Source organism: Maylandia zebra, linkage group LG14 (assembly GCF_041146795.1).
Source record: "Maylandia zebra isolate NMK-2024a linkage group LG14, Mzebra_GT3a, whole genome shotgun sequence".
NCBI classification, from domain to species: Eukaryota; Metazoa; Chordata; class Actinopteri; order Cichliformes; family Cichlidae; genus Maylandia; species Maylandia zebra.
Genome location: NC_135180.1, coordinates 27,061,442 through 27,088,265, shown reverse-complemented (window position 1 = coordinate 27,088,265; position 26,824 = coordinate 27,061,442). Strand labels below are relative to the sequence as shown.

At 40.1% G+C, this 26,824-nt stretch overlaps 3 protein-coding genes across 5 annotated transcripts in view; 2 read left to right on the top strand and 1 right to left on the bottom strand.

The window, feature by feature from the left end:
* zgc:77784 (roundabout homolog 2) overlaps positions 1 to 10,678 on the top strand; it is a 72,050-nt gene extending 61,372 nt beyond the window's left edge. For both annotated transcript variants that reach the window (XM_004558118.3, XM_076873280.1), the window contains 9 exons: positions 787 to 829; positions 924 to 1,060; positions 1,143 to 1,430; positions 4,028 to 4,166; positions 5,982 to 6,304; positions 6,505 to 6,621; positions 8,028 to 8,198; positions 8,517 to 8,638; positions 10,055 to 10,678. In XM_004558118.3, coding sequence (XP_004558175.1) covers positions 787 to 829; positions 924 to 1,060; positions 1,143 to 1,430; positions 4,028 to 4,166; positions 5,982 to 6,304; positions 6,505 to 6,621; positions 8,028 to 8,198; positions 8,517 to 8,638; positions 10,055 to 10,066 — 1,352 coding nt within the window. In that variant the 3' untranslated portion in view covers positions 10,067 to 10,678. The remainder of the gene's footprint in view (positions 1 to 786; positions 830 to 923; positions 1,061 to 1,142; positions 1,431 to 4,027; positions 4,167 to 5,981; positions 6,305 to 6,504; positions 6,622 to 8,027; positions 8,199 to 8,516; positions 8,639 to 10,054) is intronic.
* Positions 10,679 to 18,288: 7,610 nt separating this feature from the next.
* On the top strand, positions 18,289 to 21,185 carry lim2.3 (lens intrinsic membrane protein 2.3). Of its 2 annotated transcripts, none has more exons than XM_004558116.3 (5): positions 18,289 to 18,436; positions 19,080 to 19,272; positions 20,534 to 20,683; positions 20,772 to 20,906; positions 20,982 to 21,185. In XM_004558116.3, exons 2-5 carry the CDS (start codon positions 19,098 to 19,100, stop codon positions 21,041 to 21,043), a joined length of 522 nt encoding a protein of 173 aa, XP_004558173.1. In that variant the 5' UTR covers positions 18,289 to 18,436; positions 19,080 to 19,097; the 3' UTR covers positions 21,044 to 21,185. The 2 variants fall into 2 exon arrangements, with proteins under 2 accessions (XP_004558173.1, XP_004558174.1); XM_004558117.3 differs by having other exon boundaries at positions 18,312 to 18,436; positions 19,084 to 19,272.
* Positions 21,186 to 21,440: 255 nt separating this feature from the next.
* On the bottom strand, positions 21,441 to 26,324 carry hspa8b (heat shock protein family A (Hsp70) member 8b). The gene is made up of 9 exons (XM_004558114.5): positions 25,979 to 26,324; positions 24,298 to 24,507; positions 24,009 to 24,214; positions 23,662 to 23,814; positions 22,991 to 23,546; positions 22,673 to 22,875; positions 22,383 to 22,581; positions 22,070 to 22,302; positions 21,441 to 21,977 (listed from the first exon to the last, which is right to left on the bottom strand). The coding sequence occupies exons 2-9, from the start codon at positions 24,500 to 24,502 to the stop codon at positions 21,792 to 21,794; spliced, it is 1,941 nt and encodes a 646-aa protein (XP_004558171.1). The 5' UTR covers positions 24,503 to 24,507; positions 25,979 to 26,324; the 3' UTR covers positions 21,441 to 21,791.
* Positions 26,325 to 26,824: the final 500 nt, after the last annotated feature.

Genomic DNA, 26,824 nt, shown 5'->3' with positions numbered 1-26,824 from the left:
GACGCAAACCATCAGATTTTGTTTTCATCCAATGACAGTGACAAAGTTCTTAATAGACCTCCGGGGATATCTGGAGCAGTGATGAATGTTTTCAATTTTAGTTTGTACTTTGCAAAGCGATGCCTGCACTTTAATCGCATATTCAGTTAATTAAAATATATTTATTCCCACTGGGTAGTCTTCATGGCAGGAGCAAAGGGAAAAAAAGAAAAAAAAACCCTCAAGAGACACTCTGAAGCATATGTAAAAAGCTCAGCGCACACTTTACTTGATGCCCTTTGGCTCAGAAGCACACAGCACATCAGTTCTCAGTTCTTGTCTGACTTTGAGATGTATTTGCTCAATAATGGCTCAAGGCCTTAGGAGCAAATATGCAATTTAATTTTCGCATTAATATTTCATAATGTTGCATGTATGTCTTTCACTTTATGGTATGGATTTCTTTATTTAATTAAAAATGGATTTTAACCATCCCTAACTCCAGATACAGCAGCAGAAAAATGACATCTGCATTTTTATGTATTGCAGGCATACGCTATATAGATCTGCTGTGTTCCTCTTGGTGTATGTAGGTCAACAGTGCACCCTCATAAAATATCAATTCAAATCTGCTTTCTTAAACCCCCGTGTGGGATAAACTGTTTATTTGGTTATGGAGCATGATAATTCGGTCCAAAACATCTTTATCTTTCAGTGGCTCTTTGGGAAAAAAGGGGCTTAAAGCAAAAGCTTTATCTTCTTTGCTGTTTTCCAAATTTATAACTTTGCTCTTTTTTCCTCTTGCAGTTGGCTTCGCTCACAGTGAGGGATCAGGAATCATTAATGGAGGGTAAACTCTACGTTATGATTTGATTCATCAGATGATTAGTGTCACTGTGTGTTTCATAGAAGCAGTATTGATATAATCTCATCTTTCTTCCCAGGCCTGGCTTGTTGGGATCAAATATGGGCAACTACCCCTGGCTGGCAGACTCTTGGCCCACTCCAAACCTGACTCACAACAGCAAAGACTCGGTCAACTGCTGCTCTGGCAAACTGGATTCAGAGAGATATTACAACAGTAAGAGCTCTCTGATGTGAAATGCTAGAGTGCTGAATAAAAGATTGTCCTTGTTAATGTAACATAGTCATTTGCTGTGCAGCTGTTGGGATCATAAACTACCCAAACCAGTCAGAGAAGCACAGCGCGGCGTCCAACGACAGTCCCATCTACAGCACCATCAACACAACGGCTGAAGACGACCTCCTGGCGTACTACGACACCTACTCGAGCACGTCCTACAACCAGGGTCCAGACCCTTACAGCAGCAACCCAATACTGTCAAACAGTGGGTTTGGAGGTCTGGAGCAGGACCTGGATCATTGGACCATAAAGTCTGGTCACTCTGGATCTGAATACGCCAAGCTTCAGTACAGCAAGAAGAGCAATGGTAAGAATTTTGTGGAAGCGGAAAAGATCAAAAAATGTATCTTTGGACAGCTTAACTGGAAATGTCTGTCTGGCTCTTTATACGCAGTCATGAGAAAAATAATTTTCTGTAGTTGTGGTTATGGCATCATTATGCTTCTGTTGAGACGGTTAATGACCATTTGAAAATCACACATTCATTTAATTTTGCGGGAAAGAAAACACCTGTTCTGTTATTCAAAATGGATCATTTGTAACCACCTTAACCTTTTTAAGATGTTTTAATTACGAGATTGCACAGTAATGAGATCTTTTCTTGGACGATATAGAACGACATGATTACACGGGAAGGTCTGCATTCATCTTTTTTCATTTTCTGAACGCACTGCAGTTCCATAGTAATAAGTTAACTTCATAAAACTGTGTAGACTTGTGATTACGTGTAACAATCTGAGACGTTGCTTGTGTAATTACATTTATTAGAGCACTGCAACCTTAAAAAGGAAATATTAGTGAGCTGCCTTTTTTTTCTGTAGCTTGACATTGGCCAATAGTGCTTTGTTTTATAGATAGTTTATATGGCTGCCATAGTGCAATGTTTTCATCTCTTTTCTTATATGCAAGTGTTGTAACCACCTACAACACGTATACTTCCACCCACATGTGAAAGCTTGGGCAGCTTCATTAACTCACATATGATATATACAGGGAGTGCAGAATTATTAGGCAAATGAGTATTTTGTCCACATCATCCTCTTCATGCATGTTGTCTTACTCCAAGCTGTATAGGCTCGAAAGCCTACTACCAATTAAGCATATTAGGTGATGTGCATCTCTGTAATGAGAAGGGGTGTGGTCTAATGACATCAACACCCTATATCAGGTGTGCATAATTATTAGGCAACGTCCTTTCCTTTGGCAAAATGGGTCAAAAGAAGGACTTGACAGGCTCAGAAAAGTCAAAAATAGTGAGATATCTTGCAGAGGGATGCAGCAGTCTCAAAATTGCAAAGCTTCTGAAGCGTGATCATCGAACAATCAAGCGTTTCATTCAAAATAGTCAACAGGGTCGCAAGAAGCGTGTGGAAAAACCAAGGTGCCAAATAACTGCCCATGAACTGAGAAAAGTCAAGCGTGCAGCTGCCAAGATGCCACTTGCCACCAGTTTGGCCATATTTCAGAGCTGCAACATCACTGGAGTGCCCAAAAGCACAAGGTGTGCAATACTCAGAGACATGGCCAAGGTAAGAAAGGCTGAAAGACGACCACCACTGAACAAGACACACAAGCTGAAACGTCAAGACTGGGCCAAGAAATATCTCAAGACTGATTTTTCTAAGGTTTTATGGACTGATGAAATGAGAGTGAGTCTTGATGGGCCAGATGGATGGGCCCGTGGCTGGATTGGTAAAGGGCAGAGAGCTCCAGTCCGACTCAGACCCCAGCAAGGTGGAGGTGGAGTACTGGTTTGGGCTGGTATCATCAAAGATGAGCTTGTGGGGCCTTTTCGGGTTGAGGATGGAGTCAAGCTCAACTCCCAGTCCTACTGCCAGTTTCTGGAAGACACCTTCTTCAAGCAGTGGTACAGGAAGAAGTCTGCATCCTTCAAGAAAAACATGATTTTCATGCAGGACAATGCTCCATCACACGCGTCCAAGTACTCCACAGCGTGGCTGGCAAGAAAGGGTATAAAAGAAGAAAAACTAATGACATGGCCACCTTGTTCACCTGATCTGAGCCCCATTGAGAACCTGTGGTCCATCATCAAATGTGAGATTTACAAGGAGGGAAAACAGTACACCTCTCTGAACAGTGTCTGGGAGGCTGTGGTTGCTGCTGCACGCAATGTTGATGGTGAACAGATCAAAACACTGACAGAATCCATGGATGGCAGGCTTTTGAGTGTCCTTGCAAAGAAAGGTGGCTATATTGGTCGCTGATTTGTTTTTGTTTTGTTTTTGAATGTCAGAAATGTATATTTGTGAATGTGGAGATGTTATATTGGTTTCACTGGTAAAAATAAATAATTGAAATGGGTATATATTTGTTTTTTGTTAAGTTGCCTAATAATTATGCACAGTAATAGTCACCTGCACACACAGATATCCCCCTAAAGTAGCTAAAACTAAAAACAAACTAAAAACTACTTCCAAAAACATTCAGCTTTGATATTAATGAGTTTTTTGGGTTCATTGAGAACATGGTTGTTATTCAATAATAAAATTATTCCTCAAAAATACAACTTGCCTAATAATTCTGCACTCCCTGTACTTAAATGCCCTTTTATATCCAATATCCTGGGCTTTGAATTGGCTTATTGAAAGGTGCTTTGTGAATAAGCCTGCCATGCTCTGAAACTTTGAAACATACTGTGTGAATGGAAAGGTATGCGGAGGTTAAGTGCTTCATTCCTTTTGATATCCAGTGATTCTACAGAAGCGTAAGGTGCCCTTGAAGATATAAAATGGTCAGTAAAAGGAAAATTCTTTGAGGCGCTAACAGCTGTGGACACAGAAAGGATGTATTTAAAAACCTTTACTTAGCAAGCAGTTTGAGCTTTAGTGTGGAAACGAGTAACACAACGATTATGGCTCACACATTGTTTGGGGTTTTTTTTAGACAAACTGGTAAAGCAGAGGTCTACTGGGACATCATCCAAGTCAGGTCCTCTCACCTGGGTGGATGTCTTGTCTCTACCTCTTCCCACCAATAAAGATGGACACCATACAAAAACACACAAAGAAGATGAGCAGCACAGGTGAGACAAATCACTGCACTGTTAAATGTCAGGTTGTTGTTAAGGCCACTTCTTTACCCCCCTCCAAGAACAGTGGCATTTATTTTTGTGTGATCAGTCAGTTTATTTTTAGCATGGAGGCCTCTGCCTTCACCTATATGACAGAGGCAGTTAAGGCAGATGGATATCAAAACTGCCCTAGAACTGTGCTGTGACTGCCAAGCAAAACTTGAGTGAAGTTTGGAGTCTGGGGAGTTTTCACATTAACAGCTGTGTCTGCGGGCAGTGAGTAGATCGTGCTTTGGGGCTGCAGAAGGGAGCGTCCACTCTAACTAGTTCTGACAGATTAGATTGCGGACATATCGGAGGGCTGGTCTGACTGTGCCGTGTCTTTCCTAACGACATTAGCCACCATCTGACAGGGTGGATTAGTACTTTGCCTTTTCAATGACACATCGTTCATTAAATTAGCCCTGACGGCATTGAAGTGACAACAGAAATTATGGAGGTGGCTCTGGTCTTCGGGAATGCTACACTGGTTCCCTTTTCCCACAAGGACTTGAAATTAGGTTATTATTTTTTTAATATATATTATTATTGAAGGGTCTTTAAGTTGCAGTATAAAGCGCCTTGAGGTGACTGTTGTTGTGATTTGGTGCTATATAAATAAAACTGAATTGATTTGAATATTTTTTATATATATAGTGGTGTTAGTGGTATTTCTGTGCACAGTTATTGGAAGTATCTCAACACCAGATGTTTGTTTTGACATGTTACAAGCTTGTGTGATCTAGCAGCTTGACATTTGTGTGTTTTAGTTTGCAGATTATCACAAAATCCTCATAGACGGAAAAATCAACAAGTAAACGCACGCATCTGTAGTAGCTGTAAGCGCAAAACACTAATTATATGTTTAAAGTCTAAAATCTTGGCTCATTTCAGCTTCTTTTCTCAACATGCTGGTCTGTGAAGCCTCTGCTATGAGGAAAAAAGTAAACAGTGAATTTAAAAAAAAATGTTGTTTTCCATAATTTGTTCAGTTTCTAACGATCCCACTTCAACAAAAGTAAGGCTGGCATTAAGTTCTAAATGAGCTGATATTTTACTTATAAGTTCAAACATACCGAATGTTTGAACTTAGTTGTCTGTGTGAATAAAATGCAGGTTCATGGGAGTAAAAAAACATTACATTGCTTTTGTTTTTCTGTCGCCACAGCAGGTAGCTTTACATCTCTGATTGTTTAATACTGTGCGGTACTTTGTAAAAGTCTTGAGTCACCCTTCCTTTCTAAAGTGCTGGCTTTCTGGAGGGTTTTCAAAGGTTTTTGGTTTTTTACCGTGGCGTGTTTCAGACTACTCCTTGTACCTGACCACTTTCAAAGCAACGTTTTTTGGTTGCTTGGTGCTTGCCACAACTCAAACGAGAACTTGAATGGACTAATGAACCCAAAGAAGAGAGGCACAACAGTGAGTGTCTACAGCCATCTTTAAAACATGGTGGACACTCTGTCATGGGTTGGAGCATTCCAGCCAGTGGTGTTGGAGATATTGTCAAAATTGATGGAATTATGAACACAGAAAATTATCATCAGCCTTTTATCAACCATCTAATACCATCCTGGCAAATTATAAAGAGATAAAGGGTGGCTCAAGACTTTTGCACAAAACCGTATGATACTTAAAATATTCAGTAAAACATGATTAGTTTAAACTGATGACACGGATTGGTGGTTAGTTCAGCCATTCACTCACATCTGGACTGTTGTTTATAAGCTAGTTTTTATATGTGGTAATTTCCTCAAAGATGCACACTCACTGCCTTCTCTTGTCCCTTAGCTCTGAGGAGGAGGACGATGACTGGTGTCCTCCTCTGCCAGCCAGAACCTACCTGATGGACACTTCCAGGGAGGAACTCCCCAGCCTGCCTTCTAAACCAGATGAGCTGTCCTACACTGCAACTTTGACATCTCCCCACCAGCAAGATGCATCCAAGCCTAATGACAGTCCACGGCTGCAGCATTTTGACCTCTTGGCACGTCACCACTTGGTCTCCCAGTCTAACCCCGATCTGTTTACCAACATGAAGGCCCAGGATGGCAGTGAGGTATACCGCACTAGCCAGTGGGTAGATGATTTCAAGGGGGAAAGCCTTGGTAAAGGTCAGTTTGAATTCAGCTTAATGCTTCACAGCATCCACACACAACCACATAGTGTCATGTATAATTTAGTTTATGATGTAACTAAACGGAGAGAATTTGTACACGAAAATCATGTTGCATTTATTCAGAGTGGCGCTCAGCGTTTCTTAGTTTTCCCTGTTCGTGTTCCTGAGGATGACATCAGTGTTCTTTCCCGTCAGGACAATTTCCTGTTACAGCTGCAGAGTCGAGCCCCACAGCCCCGGCGCACAGATCCAAGAGTAAGAAGAAAACGCCCAAGGATGGACCAAACAAGAGAGATCTGCAGAGTGAAGCAGGTATGATGTGCTCCACCGCATGCTTCTAATTTCTGTTTTAGGCTGGAAAAACGAATGAGGCATATTAACCACTCTGGCAGCTTGGCTCTCTGGAGTGCTCTGTTAGAGTGTTCGGTCACCAATTAAGACTGTGTATAAAAATGATTGTAGCCTCCAGATCTGAAAAGAGAAGCCAGTGAGGAAGTGGCTCAAATGTGAATTCTTTCTAGTGGCCAGCAGGGGGCGAGTCTCACAGGTTCAAAAAGAAGTCTGATTTTAGAGAACGGAAGTTGGTAACCTGTGGTTTACGAGCCTCATGCGGCTCTTTAGCCCTTCAGCTGCTGTTCCCACAAGCTTTGAAAAATAATTATGTAAAAAAAAAATTAATTTGGGGCTAAAATGGCTCTTTTGGCTCTTTTGCTGCTGAAGGTTGACGAGCTATATAGAAGTCCAAAGAACAGGGTACACTTAATTTATGGCCTCTGTATACATCTTTCTAAAGAGTTTATAGTCTTTAATGCAACGTGATGCCTTTGCCTACTGAACTTCAGCCTTTCAAATGTAAGTTCACAAATCAATTTGTGATGTTTTGTAGTTAACTGACTTAAATATCTCAACAGCTGCTGGCTGGACTGCCAAATTGACTTTGTTTGATTTTTTCCTGACCTTCATTTTCCCCAGAGACTGGATTCTAATTGCTTTGGTGAATATAAGGCACCATAGTCTATTCAGTTTTATAAGTTATCTAACTTATCACACCTTACAGTTAATTAACAAATATCATTATGCTAATATACTGCTTTAAGACTTTCAATACCTCGAACATTATACTTGGCGACCCCTCGGAAGGTCATCATTATTATTGTGAGCATAACAGCATTCTGGTGTTAGCACTTATCCCAGTAAAGCACCCCAGAGTGGCTAGCATGGCAGCAGACTTCATAATCAAGTGCAAGAATTCACTTTGGATTATTTCTGTTCTTTCTGATATTTGTAAATGTTTAGTAAAGCTTATTTATAAAGTAGTAACTTTTTGGCAAATATGATCGTTAATTTACTCCCTGAGAGTTTTAAATAATGCATTCTCTTCTGTGAATTTGGCTAATAGCACCATGTAAAATCGCCATTTGTAGTTAACTAATTTAACAAACAAGATATAATCAGTTAGCCTTAGAGGCACTGCTGCTGCTGCTTTAGAGCAGCACTAAGTTAACCATTCCCTACTGTTTCCAGTCTTTGTGCAAAGATTACTGTGTGCACTACTATGTTTAGCTTCATATATAATAAACAGACAGTGGTATCCTCTCATCTAACTCTTGGCAAGAAAGCAATTAAGCGTCTTTTCCCCAAAATGTCAAACTATTTCTTTAAAGTCAAAATACTCTGTTTATTTATTTTTTTAATCATCAATTATCAATCATGCGCAGAGCTCCCCCCTCCACCGGCTCCTCTCCGCACAGATGACTCCCTGCAGCTCTTGGCTGATGTGTTGAGCCGCAGTCGAGCAGACAAAGAGGGGAGTGACTCACCCACTCTACAGAAGAGGGGAGAACATTTCTCACCCGAAAGGAGAGGATCTACAAAGTGGTTATCGCAGGGTAAGCACATAATGCAGCATCCTGGAGCATCATTCAGCAAAAAGATAAAAGAGCAACATCTGTCTTTGCATCGCATGCCGCCTAGCTTCAACAGCTGGACCTCAACTGATATGTATTAATGTTATTGTGATGCTCCATGCAAATCCCTTTGGGCTGAGAAAGAAACAACTGCCACCGAATGTTTGCACACTTATCATCCCATAGTCAAGCAGCCTTGCTTTTAGTAGCAGGGGGTCTATTTGCACTGTGCTCCATCACTCTGGGTTTAACCTATATAAATACAGCTGTGACTTTGAGTTATCTGTTTGTCATCTGCAGATGAGAATGTAATCCCGTACGGACAGTCAAGCATCGTGCCCAACGTCCAGACGTCAAACTACGGGTCCCTTGGTGGAGGAGTGTTTCAGCAACCATCTAGTGCTGGTCTTAGGAGAAATGAGGTACACTGGGGCTGAAACCACTGAACAGACATAGCCTTTATAATGTGGTGCACAGTCCGTTCAACAGCAACCTGAGGGCAGGCTGAGACAGTGAATGGCAAAAGTTTACTGCAGGTTTTAGAGGAGAGATACAAATAGTTATCTAAAACTCAAAAAAGTACTGCAGTTTCTCAGGAAAATCTCTGAATCCAAAGTAGAAGTATATATCTATAAATGTGGTGATTTTTAAACAACCTAAAAAAGACCTACAGACAGGTGAATAGATACAGTTGAAATAATTCTATGCTTTACCAATGAGTATGCAACGCACTCATTCCCTGAAATCTGTCTTTTTCTAATTAAAGTCGCTATCTTTAGGCTTAAAAGTTTAGCCTGTTTGTTGTTTGCTCAGTCACAGCCCTAGAGACTGCGTGACTGAGCTCTGACAGCCACAGGTCACTAGGGAAAAAACCTCTCTGTGATTGCTCCCGTAGTTTGCATAGCTAACTAACTGTGAACAGCATGACACAAACTAAAAATGCAGAATGTTTGCCTTCAAAGTTACAGTTGCACTTTTTTTTAAAACATCGTGGTTGCATAGACAGAATAAAAGATGGATGTGGCTCCAGTGATGTCATCCTTGAGATTATCGTTTTTACCGATGTGACAAAGAGGAGTAGTCTGGCTGTGAAACTGCTTGCTCATTGGGTCAAACACAAGTTTCTTTCCAGTTTCACTGCCACTCAGTGTGCAGACGTGTGACTGTCTGCTAGCTACTAAAGAAATTACAAGAAGGTTTTTGGTTGCGGCTAATTTCACTTTGTGACTGCCAGCAATCACTGGCCAACAGAAATGAATCAGGGGACACACATTTTTCCCAAACGACCAAGAGGTTTGCCAACTGGTCTCTAGTCCTGTGTGAGTGAGGCCTTAATTGTAAGGAGTGTGGTGAAGTTGAAGTGCCCAAATATAATCCTCTTACTTTCTAGCCATCCCCCTGCCTGGTATGTCCACAATCACTTTTCAAATCTCATTTTCGGAGCATGATTTGGTGCCTGTTATTGAGATATGATTCAATATATCTGGTGTATTTTTTTTTTTTCAGCGTCTTTGGGAATAAAATGTAATATAGTTGGGAACATTTAAGAAATACATCTAAAAAAAACACAATGTCATCTGAGTTATTGTTTTTGGGATTCCTCAAAGTATATTAATTTTAGCAATTTGTCTTTTTTAAACAGTTTTTTAAAGAATGAGCAGTTTTCATGCACTACCCACTAAACAACTGCAGATAAAATATCATATATAGCCTCAGCTTTCAAAAAGATCATTCAATCATTCAGGCTCGTGCTTGTTGTAAACTGTATTTAAATGATGCTGATCTGTGCAGTCATACACTGTTGTCCCATTAATCTTTGTTGTGTCTTTTCTTTCCAGAATCTCATGTAGACAGTCGCCGATTACGCCATGTGACACCGTCCATTTTTCCTCCCTGATTTCCCGTCTTTGCGAACCATCAATCTGTTGCCATGGTATCTGCTGAAAAACTGAAGACAAAAGGGAACGTGTCGAGGCTTGCCATCTGCCTTTTCACAAACTATTTCTATTCTTTTTTTTTTTAATCTTATTTTATTGGTTTAATCTTTATTTTTTGTGATTTCCGTTACTCCTCCTCTGTGTATATAGACATCTTTCCAATTTTTTTAAAAGATATGGTTAAATATATTACAAAAATCTGCAGATCTGCGGGAAAATATTGTATTTTTAACAAATTGTGGGGGTGGGTAGGGTTGAATCCAAGTATTACATTGTTGTACAGCTGATTATTGAATGTATCTTCTGTTTACTCCTGAACCATCAAACCATACTGATGGGAGACGTCACGAGGCAGATAATGTGCTAATAACCCATCATGTCGGTGTGCGTGCGCGTGCATGTGTGTTGTGTTTGTGTGTGCTACTGTTTTTTCTGTAATCTTTGTGTGACTGTGTACCGTGGTACTCCTGTAGATCACCGGTGTGTTCATTTTTAAACCGACCAATAAAGCATTTGTTAGAAAAACGTTTCCATCTATCTCTGAGTTATACTGAATGATGGTGATCTGTGCACACTCGGCCCTCTTTATGTGCACACATGAGTGAGCGTTGATTTAATGCCGTATTTTTGCTTTTCGATAACGATATCCACAGTCATCATTAAAGAGTCACCAAACTGTGTTTAACGGCCAAACTCATAATGAGTATTTGGTAGCGAAAGATCAAAATAAAAACCTTATTAAATCCAAGCGAGTCTGAGGGGTTCATATGAGACAAGAAATTTACCATGAAGTTAAAAAGCTATGCTAAATCAAGCATGTAAATTATTAATTAAACAGCACACATTTTCTAAATGTTTAAGTGGAATGAAATGTGTGCCTTCTTTTGTTCTTTCTCTCCAGGACGCAGGAGCTTTGCTGTGTGATACAATAGTATCCCGAGAAGACTGCTGCTGTGAATTGGCTTTGTGCAAATAAAATAAATTATTAACACCTGCAAAGCTTCTCCTCACCTGTATGTTGTGTTTTACTTAAATTAGTACATCTCAGCAGTACTAACACAGTAAACTGAGGTGGTAAACAGTAATATATGCACTAATCAATAAATAACAATACGCTTGCATTTAGTTTAAAGCCGCTAATATGGGAATGTTTGTGAATGTTTATCTTCAAGATTACCTTTTTGATCAAACTTATAGGTGGAGCTGGATTGTGGGACTCTCAACCATTCTTGGTACAGCCACTGTAGAAAAAAAAGAGGTTTGGGAGCACAATAACCACAATAACCAAAATTATTGCAGCGGTGTGAAATGAACTTGATCTCACTGCCTTTGAAATGGTTGATTGAAAAATGGGGATCAGGTTTGTGCGACTACTCTTAGTTGATGCCTTTAAATAACTGTGGAGCATCAAGATGATGACAGAACAGCAACAAGATTGCATGGGATCCATTTAACAGTTACATGAAATCTGTTTGTGGTATTATGGCAATTGACATCTGTTGCTGTCTACGTGCACAGAAATTTGCATTAATGTGAATTCTGCAAAGCAATGTAACTGCAAAGTAACACAGACCACTTATTTTTATGTAGTCTATGAATATTACCAATTAGGGACCAGCTGAGTCAAGTCCCCAATTGCCAATAGACACGTTGCAGATAGGTTATGTTCATCGGTATAGTCTGACTCAGTGAATGTGTTGGCAATCCGTCTGCATTTATAAATAAGATGGCAATTAGTCGCAAACTTCTCCAATCTGCCTGAGAGCAACTGCAGTCGGTCCAAGTTAGACTGTAATTGTTTACACAGAGGTTGCTTCCCACCAGGCGACCTGTGCAACCTCCAATCAAAAATGATATCCCATGAGCATGCAACACCCTCAGCCTCTGGGTAAACAGTTGGTCACTGCAAGTATTTGCAAAATGCTGAAAGATTCAATGCAGTAACCAACAGCACCTGCCGACTTTTCCTAGTTCCTTGGAGGTTACTGCCCTACTTTTTCTCTAGTGTGACTAGGCCAGTAATTATGGCTGTAGGCTCAGGCCACTGGAGGAACTCCAGTGCACTGAGAATTTCTTAACTCCCTTTGTTTTCCCTATGAGGCTGCTGCATGTCATTAACATGTTGTGTGGTGTGCATTATTGTCCTGTTTGCTATATGTTGTCTCTTTATGCTTCTCTTACCTCTTCATGCAGTCAGTTCCTGTTAAAGGACAGTTCTTTCTCCCCACTGCTGCCAAGTGCTTGCTGACTGAATTCAATTGTTCTCAATTTAGCCTTGTTTATACACACCTAATACATAACAACAGTCCTCTCAAGGTTCCTTGGAAGTCTATAGATTGCTGGGCTGACCTTGTGAACGATAAAAATAAATTCAAACCAAACTGAAAGAAATCATCTTGGACTTTGTATGTTTAAATAATGATTGATAACGATTAAAGACACCCTGAATAATTTAAACACAACCATTTTGTAATGCAAGCAATGTGATCAGGAGAAGGTTTTAAAGAGCAGAGTGAGGAAAAAGGAAAATGGCGAAATGTCCCTGAGGTTTGAATGAACTTGGATATTGTTATATCATGCTCCCTGTAAAATGTCTAATACTACACTGTGTGTGATTTGATGCCTTCTACGGATTGCAGTATTCTGAAAATGCCTGTTTTTGAATGCGGTTTAATGAGCGGAGGAAGCCTTCATCTTTCTGTATGTCTCCTGAAACGTGACAGCAGCGAGATATAAAAGGCTTTTCCTCGTGTCTGCACCGTCAGCTGCTGCATGTGCCTCTTTTGTGCAGATCTTATTAGTGGAAGCACTACAGTGTTTTGGCAGGGAGACAGTGGATGGCGTGGAAAGCGAGTTGGACTCCATTGCCTTCGGCAAATACACGCTGGGTCCCACCAGGCTAGGATGATAATGGTAATCCGATGCAATTTGAATAGGTTATGCAATTTAGAAGGGTTCGACAAATTTATGCTTTTAGCCCTGTTGCGTGGATTAGGGTCTGTGTGGTTTGCTGACCCCTCCCACACGCACACAGGCTCAGTTTGTAAAAGAGACCACTTCACATGTATCTAAAAATGTACAACATTAGGTCGACAGTAGATTTGTCATTTTTAGCTGTAGAACGATACTTTCCCTTGTTGGAAATGTAGTTCTCTCTTCTCGTCTATATAAAAAAGTGCACATGCATGATAACTACAATATGAACAACTGGAAATTGGAGCACAAAGTGGCTGTGATGTACGAGCAAAAGTAACCCGTCTTGAATAGGGACTGAAGATGAATTTGAAGAAGCTTTCCCAGAGTAAGGTAAAAACAGTTTAAGTGTTTAGACCTGTTCATGCATCAATGTGTACACAACAGAGTGCTTTAGTTAACAATAGCGAACACTATTTTTTGTATAGGGGATTTTTAATATGTGAAGGGCAATAGTAAAAATCCAATCAATGTGGGATTAATTGTCATCTGCAGGCGCACATCATGTATTTGAAGTAAGGACCCAAAAGCGGACAGTAGGACTAAATTTAGCCAAAGCAAACCACATTTTAAGGCTGCACAAAATCAAACAAAACACAAAACAAAAGGCAAAGACTTTCACTAACACTAAACTGGGAAGAAACTAAACACTAAGGATGTGAAACATGAAACCTGAAGCTGAGAACGTGGAACATGGATGAGACACATTGGGGGAGAACTAACGATCTGGCAGAGGACAAGAGGAGACTGGGAAGAGACACTGAGTGATGAGAGCGAAAAAGACAGCTTAGCAACGAGACAAGACTGACTTCACAGGGAGGCATCAATGACTAACACAGGAAACAAGACACAAGAGGATGGGGAACAATGAGGGAGGAATTATTCTAACACAATGTATAACAGAAGAAGACTAAATATACCAAGGGGAGAACTACAAGAAACAATATACACATTACACAACCGTAGGATTCATAAGCAAACAAAACTAGAAAACCCACTAAACTCAAAACACTGGGTCACAGACCCGGGACTATGACATTAATACATTAACCTTACTTACTGTATGGAGCATTGGATACCCAAACTGCAATGTAAACCTAATATAGGTAGGTAAGTTAGTGTGCATTTAAGAGAAAATTAAGAGTACAGCACATTGGTATATTTCTGTAAGTCAAAATGCAGCTAATGAGTCAGTGTTTGGTGCAAGATTAAATAAAATGCACCACCTAGTGGTAATAACTGAGTCAAGCATGTGATGGCCTTTGACTCAGTTATTACTCAGTTACTATTATACTATTTACCTTTTCCTTTACATGGTTCCCAGTAAATGCTCGAGAACTTAAATGTGTGAATGCTTTTTGTGAAATTAGGATTAAATTCAGAGCAGGTCCACTTGTATTTATAGCAACTAAAAGTACAGACATATTAGCTTGTTGTCCTTTGAAGCTCATTGTCAAGGGGGATATGAAGATAACTGCTGCTGTGCTACTTGATTGAAGATGTCACAGCAGCAGACATGTTAGTACCAACACATTTAACATGGGTTCAACCTTTGAGTTTTATAGATTGCATTAAAACCTAAATTTGCTCTGAATAAACATAAATATGTTAAAAGGGGTTTGCGTAAACCATAATAAAATGATTGAAATGCAAACAATCCTCAAACAAAATATTTCATAAATGGATTTTATCCTATTCTTGTGCTACCAGTGGTCCTGTGCAGGCCAAGCTCACTAATGAACAATGCTGAACCAGGCTGCTGAATCCATTTTCATTGTGTACACCTGTGTGTGCTCTAAATGACCTTTATGGAAATAGCCAGTGACTCTGACTAAAGAAATTAAATAACCACCTTTACATAAACTCCACCCACTTATTTTCTTACACATTATGCTTAAATAAATTCCATCATTGTTCAGCATGACTCAAACTATTAACTACTGTTATACTATTGTCATGTTTTTATAGCTCTGTTATGTGGGGTTAAACACGATTTGGATACACCAGATGGGACAGAGCTGAGATTGATATAAAATATGATTCAGTTTGAGGAAGTTAAATTGTTTAGATCTTTTTTATTATCTTATGTATTTTATCTTGTTTATTGTTAGAGAGATTGTGCTGAGTTTTTAAGAATTTAGGCGTCTCCTCATGGGCCTAAATCTACATGTACATATCACAGTGTGACAGTTTCAAGGTTCAAAGGTTGTTTTTTTTTATTGTGTTGTGGATAAGAACTCTGCCTCCTGACATCTGACCCACGTTAACTCACGTTAACTCATGGACTGAACATACACACACACACACACACAATGGACAACTGTACCCTCAAACACACAATAATAACATGGAGTGAACCACCACTCACAACCACTAGCACTTTATATAGCCTCTGTAGAAATTATCCACACCCTCACTTACCTTAACTGCACTACTGTATAGCCCTGTGTAAACAATCATTCTGTACATACGATAATTTTTAACCCTACAACTGTTTACAACTTGCATAGTTCCCATTTCTGTATAGCTGTATATCTCAGATTCCTGTAAAGTTATTTATTTCATATTCTGTATAGTTTTTCATATTTATATCCTGTCCATATCCTGTACATAGCTTGTACTCACTACCAGAGATGGGCAGTAACGCGTTACTTGTAACGCGTTACTGTAATCTGATTACTTTTTTCAAGTAACGAGTAAAGTAAGGGATTACTATTGCAAAATCGGTAATTAGATTACCGTTACTTTCCCGTAGGAACGCTGCGTTACTGCGTTACCAAAACCGTGATTTTTTTTGCGAGAATGTCTCATGACAGTGACGTAAGCAAGTGCGACGTTGGTGACAGCAGCTGTGTGCAGATCAACAATGGATAATATATCGAGTGCGGGAGAGAGTATGAGCGTGCAGCGTTTAAAGTGTGGAAGTACTGACCTTACTTTGAGTTTGATTCCATAAAAAGTGACAAAAACATTAGCGTCCATCGTGCGTGGGAAGAAAACTTCTTTTTACAGCGAAAAAAACCCCCTAAACTTCCGAGCAAGCACCGAGTAGCTACGACGTGATGGGAAACTCACAGAGACACTCGCGCGGATTCTTCAACTGACCGCAGCACACCTGCACCAGGGTAACCCTCCGCCTACCCTGCTCCTGCTTTACAGGTGAAAATAGAGCAAAAGGACCGCTGAGTCTTTGACTTTATTTATTTTCTGCTGTGTTTTACTTGCATCTGTTTGAAAGAGTGAGTGAAAACACAAAAAATATTTTATTTTATGAGCTGGAATGTGTAGAAAATAGGTTTAAATGTTAAACTAATTTCTTCCAGTCAGAGAATGTTGCATATAATTAAATGTTTTGCTTGATGCATAAAGTTAAAAGATTAAAACTGATAAAACAAGTTTTAAAAAGAGACTTTTCCATTTGATTACATTTTGTATGATGGATTATGTAGAAAAAGTAGAATTGGGCTGAAAGATCTATCGCTTTATCACCTCTTCAGGTTGTAAATCGTGTTTTTAAAAAGTAACTAAGTAACTAAGTAACTAAGTAATTAATTACTTTTGAAAATAAGTAATCAGTAAAGTAACGGGATTACTTTTTTGGGGGAGTAATCAGTAATTAGTTACTGATTACTTTTTTCAAGTAACTTGACCAACACTGCTCACTACAGCCTGTACATACTTATAGTTATAGAATATTCACAACATACTTCATACCGTGTACATTATAACATACCATAATAGACCCATTTCTGTAATATACTTACATATCTATATTATTGCTAATATATATTGTAATATACCTATATCACTAAGCACTTCTGGATGGATGCAAACTGCATTTCGTTGCCCTGTACCTGTGCATGTGCAATGACAATAAAGTTGAATTCTATTCTATTCTATTCTATTCTAAGTAACCGTACCAATAAATAATTAGTTGTGTGCTACGTTAACGTCTGCCTTCACTCTTTCCACATTGGACACTTGCTAGGTGTAACTCTTGTTTGTCTTTTCTGAACTGAGTGGTTTCTGTCATATTTCAGACCTGCCTCCAGAACAAAGTGACTCGGTGTGCATCACAAGTTATTAAGGGTGGCTACGCCTAACTGGAGAACCCACTGGAAAAAGCCTGAGACCTATTTTGCTTTTTGGCCTTCATTCGATACTGAGGCATCAAAACACACCATCAACGATACAGGAAAGGAAGAGCTAAGACAAGAAATATGCCAGACTTGGAATGACTTTGCTTTGCTTTACTTATTTATTCCAAACTCTTGGAAAACAAACTCTTCATAATTGACCCTCTGATTGTGCTCCTGATTAGAAACTCATCTGTCCTGACTCTTTCAACAGTAACACCTTTTCGTATAGAATATGCTACACTATCAAGCAACCGAATGAAATATTAATTTCTGACACGCAACCCTCTCTTTTACAGCCCGCTCTTTCTGCCAGGTGCTACAGCAAAGATAAACCACTTGTGCTGCAGCTTCTTCACCCACATTATACAGTTTTATTAGCCACACTCATCACGCTTTCACGCCAACTGCATGCATATGGTCCAGCAATTTATTTTGTTTATTTCATCTATAATTAAATGAATTCCTCTGGGCTCGCTAGTGCTAAATATATATGTATATATATATATATATATATATATATATATATGTGTGTGTGTGTGTGTATATAAATTTATTTAGATGATCATAATTTGTACTTTCAACATTTTAGTGGAACTAAAATGATGATGAGATGGTTGATTTATCATCTATGTTATGAGCCTTATAAAAGTTTTTGTGAGTTGTACAATTTGAATTTTATGAAAGTCTATATTGAAGAGAGAAAGAGCCCAATATTTATTAAAAACAAAACTTTAACATGTGAATAATGGGCAAAATGATTTACCAAAGTCACATTACATAATTCAACACTGCAGAGGATTCTGTTTCTACATTTTGCACTATGTTAAATAATCTCTCTTTCAACAGTACTATGGTTGAGCAGCGCAGGCCACGGGTTTGCTGTGTATGGTTGTGGAGCATTTTGAATTAAAAGCCCTGTGTCATCAGTATTGCCGAGATGTGCGCAGCGCTTTAACGGTTTTGTATTTTCAGCAGATTCCCTAAAACACAAAACTCATCCTCTGTGATTGGTTGTGGCTCAGCATGCTCCATTGTTCCGTCAGCCCGTTTGTTCGCTTGGTTTCCTATGCACAAACAAAACTTTCCTGCCATCCTGGGCAATATTGGGCTCCTCCGTGCTTTGACAACCCGAATTATTGGAATCTCTGACTTTTTCTAAGGGGAAAAAGAGGTATGTGATCAATATGGAAACACAGTGCAATTAACTGTATTTTGTATGGAATAAGAAAGTCCTTTTTAGTGTTGTTTGAATTAAGTTCAGTGGGTGAATCCTTGCTTCTCTTAAATTTCACTTCAATTAAATTTAAAACAGAGTGGAAAAGCCCACTTTATATAAAATATTTAAACAATATGCCATGTGTTACGGATGCACCACTGAATCTAGATGGAATAAAATTCCCGAGCTCGTGTGCATCATTTACACACTGTTCACTGTACCATGTTTGGCAGACTTGGGTATAATTTAACATAAATATATCTGGCTTTGAAAAATGTTTATCAGCCCTGCATGTGCTTTTAAAGATATAGACACTTCCTGATGCAGCAGAGTTAGAGGTTAATGATTTGTCAGATTGAGCCTGCTGCTTGTTCATGTCTTATAAGACGGTTCTTTTTTTCTTTTTCATATATATGCAATCAGATCTGTCGATAGCTCCAGCATCGCATTTGTGGCATGCCGCTGAATGTATTTAGATATTGTTTTATTCATGCCCACTGTTACTCCTCTCTGTAACAGGAAGTACTTGCTCTAATTGGTATAGCCGGGGCTCAGATGTGGTGGTGAGGCCTTGACCTGTTTTTTGTCTACGTGTCAGTCAGTGTTTTTTGGCAGGATGTACAGCTTCATGGGAGGTGGGTTGTTCTGTGCCGGAGTTGGAAACATACTCCTCATTGTCTCCACGGCAACTGACTACTGGATGCAGTATCGGCACTCCAGCAATTACATGCACCAGGGCCTGTGGCGGTACTGTGTGCCTGGGAAATGCATGACACATACAGACAGTATTGGTAAGACCTGCTGGTTGTCTTACACTGCATGTCTACAGACAGGCTTACCCTCATTAATACGTCTTAGTTGGCTCACAATTAGTCCAGAACCTTGATCAACACTGGAATACTTCCCCTCTCTTCTTTATGAGTATGGAGAACCAAAACTTCCAAAATAAAATAAAATAATATACTTTGGTGTTACAAAAAATGATGAAAAAAAAATAAAATTCTTTGTTATTTAATCAATATATTTTGTTAGTTCCAATTTTCACTATGGTTACTCCCTTTAGGTTCATGGGTAGGGATGACTGAAACTTAAAAACCCAATCTGAAAAAAAACAAAACCAAAATGTAAAAATAAAAATTAATTAATCAATAAAATGAATAAATGACTCACTGACTAAAAAATATCACAGTAGATGAAAAAATAATACATATAGCCATTAACTAATTGTAAAATGCCAAAACATTTATGCTTTAAATAGCACCAGCAATTATTTATCTCTAAAATTAAGTGGTTAATAACATTTATTAATGAATATAGATACATTCATTTTATAAACATTTCCCCTTTCCTTTTTACCTCTGTTTGCATAAATATAAAATTATTTGACTTTGAAACCCACCCTGAGAAAACATCACATCTACACTTCTTTATGTGCACTCATAAAAGCGTGCACAGTCCAGACAAACTGCTTTATTTGTTGGCAAACATTTCTGAACCTAGTGTTGATCGACAAATAAAAAAACTCCCTGAACCCACAACATATTTTGATGTTTGGTAATAAAGTAGGAATGCGGGGAGTGATGTAAAAAGAGCATTAAAAATAAGGGAACTATTTCAAAATTGAAAATAATATAATAAAGACGCGAAAGGCTTGCATTGAATTATTTATTCATTTATTTCTGGCTTTGGCACTTTCAGTCCTCCATACAGGGGGACTGCGAAATTGTGCTTCCACCTCAAGTAGGTTGCGAGTCACACTAGTGGCACAGATGTTATTAGGAAATCTATTTTTGGTGGGGAGCCTGTGTGTGAGATTTCTTCATATGCTTTTATTTGCACCAGCAACACAACATAAAACAGCTTTCCATTTTCTCTCTTACTTCATCACATTTTTTGACATGCTCTAGATGGCAAGCTAGATCTGTCTCCTACATTAGGACAAGCACAAATACAGGCAACATATAACTTCACAAACTGAATGTGTAACAAAGAATAAACATACTTCTAAAGTCTGCATTTATTAAGTCTGGCCTGTCTCGCTCTGGCTCACAGCATACTGGGATGCTACCCGGGCCTTCATGATCCTTTCCCTGCTGGCTTGTTTCATTGGCATTGTGATTGGCGTCATGGCCTTCATCCACTACTCCTCCTTCGACGGGTTTGACAAGACATTTGCAGCTGGCATCCTCTTCTTTATCTCCTGTGAGCTCCTCACATGCAGTCATATAAAAGCTTTCCTGGTATAGCAGAGAATTAGCACCTCCGGTACTTACGCTATCTTTTTGTGCAGGCTTCTTTGTGTTGCTGGCGATGGCTGTGTACACAGGGGTGACGGTGAACTACTACGGCAAACGTTATGGCAGCTGGCGATTCTCCTGGTCCTATATAATGGGCTGGGTGGCAGTGGTGCTCACGTTCTTCTCAGGTTTGGATCTCATGATGCTTTAAGTGTTATGTGTTTTTTATTTTTAACTGAACTATTTACCCTACCCTGTTTCAGGTATCTTCTACATGTGTGCCTACCGGATGCACGAATGCCCAAGAAACTCTAACTCGCGCTGACCTGCCGAACACTTCAACATATGTTCTCACACGTGTACCAGCAATGGTCCATAACCTGCGACCAAGAGGAACCAATACACCCCCATGAACTTTCCAACATCTTAAGTAGTCACGACTAAGCAAAATAAATGAGAAAAATGTTGTTGCCTGTCTTGTCTCTGCTCTATTATTGTGCACACTATCAGGACCAGCAAATAAACTTTGATGGTAAACTACCCACAAAAACACAAAGGAAGCCTTGAAAAACTACAAGCATGTCTGCTTAGTCATCGGCTTTGATGCAGTTTCAGATTTAAACGTGCAGGCTGAAAGCCATGCCTGAGAAAACACTCCATAGTGCTGCTCAATTTCACAGAAAAGCTTTGAGGCAATAAATAAATGACTCGGAAATCATGAAAATATTTCATTTGGTTTAATTTAGCTAATCGTTGTGCAATAAACAACAGTTTTAGCTTCATATATCAACCCAGAAAAACACTGGGAATGCAAATGTGAACTAAACTCAAAGGAACTTCACTTCCAAGAGAAACTGTTAATCAATAAAGTCACAGTGCAGATACAGCCTTAAGCTTGGCATACAAAACAAAGTTAAGAAGAAGAAGAAAAAAGTCAAAACAGTCAACAGAGAATGGAAGTTAATGGTTTTGAGTATTTACATAATACTGCGATAACATGAATGGTGTTACTCTCACACGAATGTTTCAAGAACAAAGGGAACAGGCTCATGCACATCTGTTCAAGCTGCGGCTTAGTCGACCTCCTCGATGGTGGGGCCGGAGGATCCTCCTCCTCCAGGAGCAGCACCACCCCCGGGGAAGCCGCCGGGCATGCCCCCTGGAACCCCACCTGCACTTTGGTACAGCTTGGTCATGATGGGGTTGCACAGCTTCTCCAGCTCTTTCTGCTGATGTTCAAACTCATCTTTTTCTGCCGTCTGTAGAGAAGTAACAAGAGGGAGTCAAATGCAAGTTTATTCTGAGCATTTGTTTTCAAGGTTTCTAATCACAGTTCAGCACAAACTCATACCTGGTTTCTATCCAGCCAGCTGATGACCTCGTTACATTTATCCAAAATCTTCTGTTTGTCTTCGTCGCTGATCTTGCCCTTTAGCTTCTCATCCTCCACAGCGGACTTCATGTTGAAGGCATAAGACTCCAGACCGTTCTTGGCAGAGACCTTCTGTCTTTGCACGTCGTCCTCAGCTTTGTACTTCTCAGCTTCCTGGACCATGCGCTCGATGTCCTCTTTGCTCAAGCGACCTGAGTAGCAGAGCAATAAGATGGCTTAAATGCAAAGAACTCGATTTTCACAATCTGGATACAGTTCACTTCCTAGTTACCTTTGTCATTGGTGATTGTGATCTTGTTCTCCTTGCCGGTGCTCTTGTCGACTGCAGACACATTCATAATGCCGTTGGCGTCGATATCGAATGTCACCTCAATCTGTGGAACCCCACGTGGGGCTGGCGGGATTCCGGTGAGCTCAAATTTCCCCAAGAGGTTGTTGTCTTTTGTCATCGCTCTTTCACCCTCAAACACCTGATGACAAAACATCAAAAAAGCATTTTCAATGTTTCAGTCTTACATTTTAGTAAACAAATGGAAGAGGGGACTGAGGTTGTAGTTTTACCTGAATGAGCACACCAGGCTGGTTGTCTGAATAGGTGGTAAAGGTTTGGGTCTGCTTTGTGGGGATTGTGGTGTTTCTCTTGATCAGCACAGTCATGACTCCTCCAGCAGTCTCGATGCCCAGAGACAAGGGGGTCACATCCAGCAGCAGGAGATCCTGCACATTCTCAGATTTGTCACCTGCCAAGATGGCTGCCTGCACAGCTGCAGAAAAAAAAAGAAAAAAGAAAAGTGAAATCAAGTTTTAAAATGTTGCTCATTAGTAGCTCTGTAGTGCAAGACAGTTGTTGTTCTATTTCTAAGCACACAGGGGCCATACCTGCACCGTAGGCCACTGCCTCATCAGGGTTAATGCTCTTATTGAGTTCCTTCCCATTGAAGAAATCTTGCAAGAGCTTCTGGATCTTAGGAATACGAGTAGAACCCCCCACTAGCACAATGTCATGGATTTGGGCCTTATCCATCTTGGCATCACGGAGAGCCTTTTCCACAGGCTCCAGGGTTCCTCGGAACAGATCTGCGTTCAGCTCCTCAAACCGGGCTCTGGTGATGGAGGTGTAGAAATCGATGCCCTCGTACAGAGAGTCAATTTCAATGCTAGCCTGAGTGCTGGATGACAGGGTGCGCTTGGCCCTCTCACATGCCGTGCGCAGACGACGCACCGCCCTCTTGTTGTCGCTAATGTCTTTTTTGTACTTGCGTTTGAACTCGGAGATGAAGTGGTTCACCATGCGGTTGTCAAAGTCTTCACCGCCCAAGTGAGTGTCACCCGCTGTGGACTTCACTTCAAAGATGCCGTCTTCAATTGTCAGGATCGAGACGTCAAATGTGCCGCCGCCCAGATCGAAGATGAGAACATTTCTCTCTGATCCAACCTAAAAATGTAGCATTTAATCGTAATTTGTAGATTGTGGATTTACTACATTTTTATTTTTTTTATTCAGACAAACTTTAGGGCTTTCTACACAACATCAAAAAACTCTAGCATACCTTTTTGTCCAGGCCATAGGCAATGGCAGCAGCGGTGGGCTCATTGATGATACGAAGGACATTAAGCCCAGAAATGGTCCCTGCATCTTTGGTGGCCTGGCGCTGAGAGTCGTTGAAGTAGGCAGGCACAGTCACTACGACACTTGTTACCGTCTGGAAATTTTAATAAGAATATCAATGAGAACTGTGATGAGCAGGTTTTTTTTAGTTGATTTTAAACCAGGAGGTATCTAGGCTGTAAAAGTAAACATGACACAAGCAGTGAAGTCTGCTGTTGACATTTCTGTGTCTTGCTGGGAAAGAGAGACTTAAAATAAAAGATTATAAATCTTTTTGCTCAGAAGTACCTTGCCAAGGTATGCTTCTGCAATCTCCTTCATTTTAAGCAGCACCATGGAGGAGATCTCCTCTGGGTAAAACGTCTTGGCCTCACCCTTGTATTCCACCTTTACTTTGGGCCGTGAAGCATCATTGATCACTGTAAAGGGCCAATGTTTCATGTCTGACTGGACAACGCTGTCATCAAACCGGCGTCCAATGAGACGTTTGGCATCTGGGAAGCAATAAAGGATTAATACGCAGAAACATCAAAGCTCATCTTCTATTCTTGAATTTTCTAGGGGGAAAAAAGCATACCAAATATTGTGTTGTTTGGGTTCAAGGCCACTTGGTTCTTGGCTGCATCCCCAATCAGCCTCTCTGTGTCAGTGAATGCAACATAGCTGGGTGTAGTCCTGTTTCCCTGGTCATTGGCAATGATTTCCACTTTGCCATGCTGAAAAACTCCTACACAGGAGTAGGTAGTGCCCAGGTCAATACCAACTGCTGGTCCCTTGGACATGGTTCCTGAGAATAAGATCATTATTTATAGTTGTTAATCACAGACTGGCACTAAAGTGACAGTGTGGATATGTGGCAGATGAGTAACTTAAGCTCTAAGCACTGGTGGGGTGGGGATACCATGATGCACTCTTGTAGTATGGGGTAATGAGGCTATTATCAGAGTCTGAGCTGTTCAAACAAATGGTTTCAGTGAAAGTTAAGTCCACCACACCTGTTACTAGGCCTCCTCCTTTCTGAGAACTTGGTATTAAGTGCCTTTATTACATTAACAAGGAACGACAGGAAAGCATGGGCCTCTTCCAAGAATAAGGTATTTGGACACCTATAATCAAAATCAAAATTTTTATCTCTGTGTTTTTAGTGTGCAGACTGCTGTTGGTCTAACAAGAATGCGCCATCCAAAATCACCTCTAGTGGCCATTACAAGACACTAATATTCTATATTCTGTTTTATAATCTCAAAAATATAAACTACAAAAGGGATTCTCTATCAATACATTTCTGAGTGAAACTATGTGGAAAATGTTGGGAAAACAGCTAAATAGGAAAAGCCATGTTTACTGTTGCTACAGTAGCAGATTACCAACACACTGTAATGATACCCTAATCTTAAACCACATGGGAGGTCATTATAACAAACTTTTCATGCCAGTGGGTGGCTGGGTTCCTCCTGTGGGGCATGCTGCCAGTAGTGGTGCAGCAGAAATGTGGAGACTGGCAGTTTGATAAGAGCCAGGGCTTTATGGCTTGGGTTAGCAAAAAGTAGAGCTGATTGATATATAAATATATTTGGACTGTGGTTAACAGTGGGTTGATTTTAGCTATGCTTTATTACAGTCCGCATGAACATTCCTATATTGATAAAGATAATGACGGGTAGGTTTTAGCTTGCATTCTTAATTTGCAAAATATGACAACTTATACAGGTGCTTGCTTTGGATAATGCAAAGCAACTTTATTTGCAAATTGCACTGACTCTTGTTTATACTGATGTGCTTCGCTAACACTGTTTATGGACACTGCATTGCATTTGTTTTGGGAGTGATGATGGGAAAGAGTGACTGTGCAGCAGCAAGTACATGCCAGTCTATCAGCAGCAGTGCGAGTGGGCGTGCCCTTTCATTCTTCAGAAGCCTGCGAACTTTCTGGATCTTTCTTCCCACTTTATGTAACTTTAACGCATATTAGAAACTTCATCCCGACCGTTTTGAGTAAGACGGAACATGCAGCAGCAGTAGCAGTTTCTACCTGTTGTTTGTCATTTTAACTGTCAAGCATCTTATCGGTTAAGCTACACTTAACATGCATACTTAAGGATGTGTGGCAGTAAGATAAACCTAATAACAAAACAACAGCAAAAAAAAGCACCAACTAGCTTAGATGTTACCTTAAAACACTGCAGCCGTTAATGATGTTAACGTGACGCTAACCACTTGACGTCAGCATGCCACACGCTTCTCCTCTCTATACTCACCTCTGTTGTTTTCCTACTGTGGCGCAGGTTGCCTTTGCCCTGAGTGACTGGGTGTGACGGGTCCTGATCCCCGGTATCAGTCAGTAGTGTGTGTGTATGTGTGTGGGAGCGGCCGGACCTCCTCAATATCATTCCCACTCCGAACTCTCTAGAACACAGGAGGAGCGATGCTGGCCAATCCTCTCCCGTCAGTTTCAACTGCCTCGACCAGCGGTCCAATTAAAAATACCGTCAGCAGATTTCCAAAGCAGTTGCTATCAGGAAAATACAGAGAATGAAAAAAAAAAACTAAAGTTGAAGTTTCGTTTCTAGCAATTACTAGCAAACTCACTGAGGAGAATGATCCAGCAGTGCCAAACAGTTTCTGGATTATTCCACAGGTTCCCGCCTCAGGTACTCCTGAAGGAGTTATTTTGATTGAGTGAGTTACCTGATATGGCGACCTGGGCAAAAGTGACCTTGTAGGCAGCTTTTCCCTCTTTGTTCATTGTGGAAAATTTGCTATCTGTAGTCTTTGTGTCATTATAAAATCTTTTCGGCGTTACAAATATTTCTTGGATTCAGTTATACCTAATTCAGCCATTCACACCAACTGCTTAATTTCACTGGTTGATTTTGCAGCATTTAACTTTTCAAAGCAAGCTTAATTTTTAGATCCTAAAAAACAGATCTGACCAGACCATTGCATTAAACTTGATTTAGACTTCTCAAGGAAAGCTGTCATTGACTCATGAGGAGGTACTCTTCAGGTTGTGTGGAAGGTTACAGCAAAGGGTTAAAAGGAGTTTCCAGTTACATCATAGGAAGCATAGTTTATTAGACATTAGGCAACAAGTGCACTTGTTG

Coding starts and splice junctions, on each gene's coding strand:
- lim2.3 (XM_004558116.3), top strand. CDS start 19,098: ATGTACAGCTTCATGGGAGGTGGGTTGTTCTGTGCCGGAGTTGGAAAC. Junction 19,273..20,533: donor GACACATACAGACAGTATTG/GTAAGACCTGCT, acceptor TCTGGCTCACAG/CATACTGGGATGCTACCCGG. Junction 20,907..20,981: donor GGTGCTCACGTTCTTCTCAG/GTTTGGATCTCA, acceptor ACCCTGTTTCAG/GTATCTTCTACATGTGTGCC.
- hspa8b (XM_004558114.5), bottom strand. CDS start 24,502: ATGTCCAAGGGACCAGCAGTTGGTATTGACCTGGGCACTACCTACTCC. Junction 23,547..23,661: donor CCTATGGCCTGGACAAAAAG/GTATGCTAGAGT, acceptor CTACATTTTTAG/GTTGGATCAGAGAGAAATGT. Junction 22,876..22,990: donor GGCAGTGGCCTACGGTGCAG/GTATGGCCCCTG, acceptor TTTTTTCTGCAG/CTGTGCAGGCAGCCATCTTG.